The 2,714-nt window shown below is 54.6% G+C and overlaps 1 protein-coding gene across 1 annotated transcript; it reads left to right on the top strand.

The window, feature by feature from the left end:
- Window positions 1-265: 265 nt before the first annotated feature.
- On the top strand, window positions 266-2,491 carry POU4F2 (POU class 4 homeobox 2; the record flags this gene model as incomplete). The annotated part of the gene is made up of 2 exons (XM_082727443.1): window positions 266-550; window positions 1,006-2,491. 2 exons carry the CDS (start codon window positions 266-268, stop codon window positions 1,945-1,947), a joined length of 1,227 nt encoding a protein of 408 aa, XP_082583569.1. The 3' UTR covers window positions 1,948-2,491.
- Window positions 2,492-2,714: the final 223 nt, after the last annotated feature.

Raw genomic sequence — 2,714 nt, 5'->3', positions numbered from 1 at the left:
GCGGCCGCGAGGCGCAGGGGCAGTTGCGGGCGCCCAGGTCTGCAGCCAGCGCCTAGCGGAGCCCAGCAAACCCTTAATCTGACGGCGGAGCCAGAGGAAGAGCGCATAGTCCCGGCAAGGAGCACAGAGCTGGGAGTGGTGGCGGGAGAGCGCAACTTTGCACTGCCCTTCCCTGCTCCTGCGCTCACCCAGCACTTCTTAAGAGGGTCCTGGCAGACGGGACCTGTGAGTGCGCTACGGAAGAGCGCCCGGGCGGACCGGGAAGATGATGATGATGTCCCTGAACAGCAAGCAGGCGTTCAGCATGCCGCACAGCGGCAGCCTGCACGTGGAACCCAAGTACTCGGCACTGCACAGCGCCTCGCCCGGCTCCTCCGCGCCCGCGGCGCCCTCAGCTAGCTCCCCTAGCAGCTCGAGCAATGCTGGCGGCGGTGGTGGCAGTGGCGGGGGCGGCGGAGGCCGTAGCAGCAGCTCCAGTAGCAGTGGCAGCAGCGGCAGCAGCGGCGGGGGCTCCGAGGCGATGCGGAGAGCGTGTCTTCCAACCCCACCGGTGCGTATTTCTGCATAATCACCGCTTAAAGGCACATTTTGACAGCCCCCTTTATCTGCTTGATGTTTTTTTCATGTCTGCACAGCAAATCACCCCACACCTCCAACCAATTTCCCCCCTCTCTCTCTTATGTATTCAGCGGGTCTTTTCTTTCATATTAATTTTTATGACCTGGGATGTTGCCTGTGCGCATGTTGTGTTGTGTTGTTTGCAGGCTCACTTTCCTTCTCCTCGTGCACGCTTGGTTTTTCTCAGTGACTTCCCTCCTCTCCGCCTCACCTGCTACTTTCAGGATTATTATTATTATTATTATTGTTATTGTTATTATTATTATTTCAACGTTTTGGGAATGTTGTAGGCGCGGCGGTATTGTAGAGCGCTGTGCCGGGGCTTCCGGAGAGAGTGCGCACAATTCCCTGCTGAGCGTAATGTGTGCCTTTTACTTGCAATTGCAGAGCAATATATTCGGCGGGCTGGATGAGAGTCTGCTGGCCCGAGCCGAGGCTCTGGCGGCCGTGGATATCGTCTCCCAGAGCAAGAGCCACCACCACCACCCGCCCCACCACAGCCCCTTCAAGCCGGACGCCACCTACCACACCATGAACACCATCCCGTGCACGTCGGCTGCCTCTTCTTCGTCGGTGCCCATCTCGCACCCATCCGCGCTGGCGGGCACGCACCATCACCACCACCACCACCACCACCACCACCATCAGCCGCATCAGGCGCTTGAGGGCGAGCTGCTGGAGCACCTGAGTCCCGGGCTGGCCTTGGGTGCCATGGCTGGCCCCGACGGCGCCGTAGTGTCCACGCCAACTCACGCGCCGCACATGGCTACCATGAACCCCATGCACCAAGCAGCGCTCAGTATGGCCCACGCGCATGGGCTGCCCTCACACATGGGCTGCATGAGCGACGTGGACGCCGACCCCCGGGACCTGGAGGCATTCGCGGAGCGCTTCAAGCAGCGACGCATCAAGCTGGGGGTGACCCAGGCCGATGTGGGCTCCGCGCTGGCCAACCTCAAGATCCCTGGCGTGGGCTCCCTTAGCCAGAGCACCATCTGCAGGTTCGAGTCCCTGACGTTGTCGCACAACAACATGATCGCGCTCAAACCTATCCTGCAAGCGTGGCTCGAGGAAGCCGAGAAGTCGCACCGCGAAAAGCTCACCAAGCCCGAGCTCTTCAACGGCGCGGAGAAGAAGCGCAAGCGCACCTCTATCGCCGCGCCAGAGAAGCGTTCGCTGGAAGCCTACTTCGCCATCCAGCCGAGGCCCTCCTCGGAGAAGATTGCTGCCATCGCGGAGAAGCTGGACCTTAAGAAAAATGTGGTGCGCGTCTGGTTCTGCAACCAGAGGCAGAAACAGAAAAGAATGAAATATTCTGCGGGCATTTAGGAGACCCTCGGCCTCTCCAGGGACAGCCCCTCCTCATCCCCTGTTTTCCCTCCCTCTCTCTTTCCTGCCTCTTTTCTTTCCACCTTTGGCTACCAGAAACAATTCCAGTAAATGTGAATAAGGAGAAAGCGAGGATTGGAGAGCGAGCGAACGAGCGAGCAAATGAGCCCAAGCCCGGTGAGAATGTGAAACCATTTCTCAAAGGAGAGAAAAACAAAAGAAGGGATTTGTCAAGTTGTAGCAAAGTTGTCCCTTTTAACCCCACCCCGTCCGGAAAAGGCACCTCGGCTTCTTCCCAAGAAGTCTGGAGCTGGCTGTTTGCAGAAAGGCAGACGAGACAGCCTTTTAAAAGGCCCCCAAAATGATCAAGTAAGATTTGTTTTTATTTCTAAAGACATCACCCTTGTTCAAGTTTAAAAGTACACTTTGCAGCTATTTTTCAGAAATAGAAATCGATTCAGGACTGAAACTTTAAAGTAGAGTTGATGCTTAATGTGATAGAGACATCTCTAAAGTATTTTGAATTTAAAAAAGATGGCAGATTTTCTGCATTTACACTGTATATTATATATATATTTTTATTGTGGTTCTTACCCCCTTCTTCCTTCTCTGAAGTGTTAATGCTTAAGAAAGGAGTCGCGCCTGCTGTGTTCACTGATCTTGAAAGCTATTATTAGATTATTGCCAACAACCCTCTGTAAATTATTAATTTATCTCTCTAGCAACTTAATTTGTGCACATTCTAATTAATTAAACTTCTTTAGTCT

Source organism: Mustela nivalis (assembly GCF_964662115.1).
Source record: "Mustela nivalis genome assembly, chromosome: 4".
Classification (NCBI taxonomy): domain Eukaryota; kingdom Metazoa; phylum Chordata; class Mammalia; order Carnivora; family Mustelidae; genus Mustela; species Mustela nivalis.
This window is presented reverse-complemented; position numbering and strand designations above follow the sequence as displayed.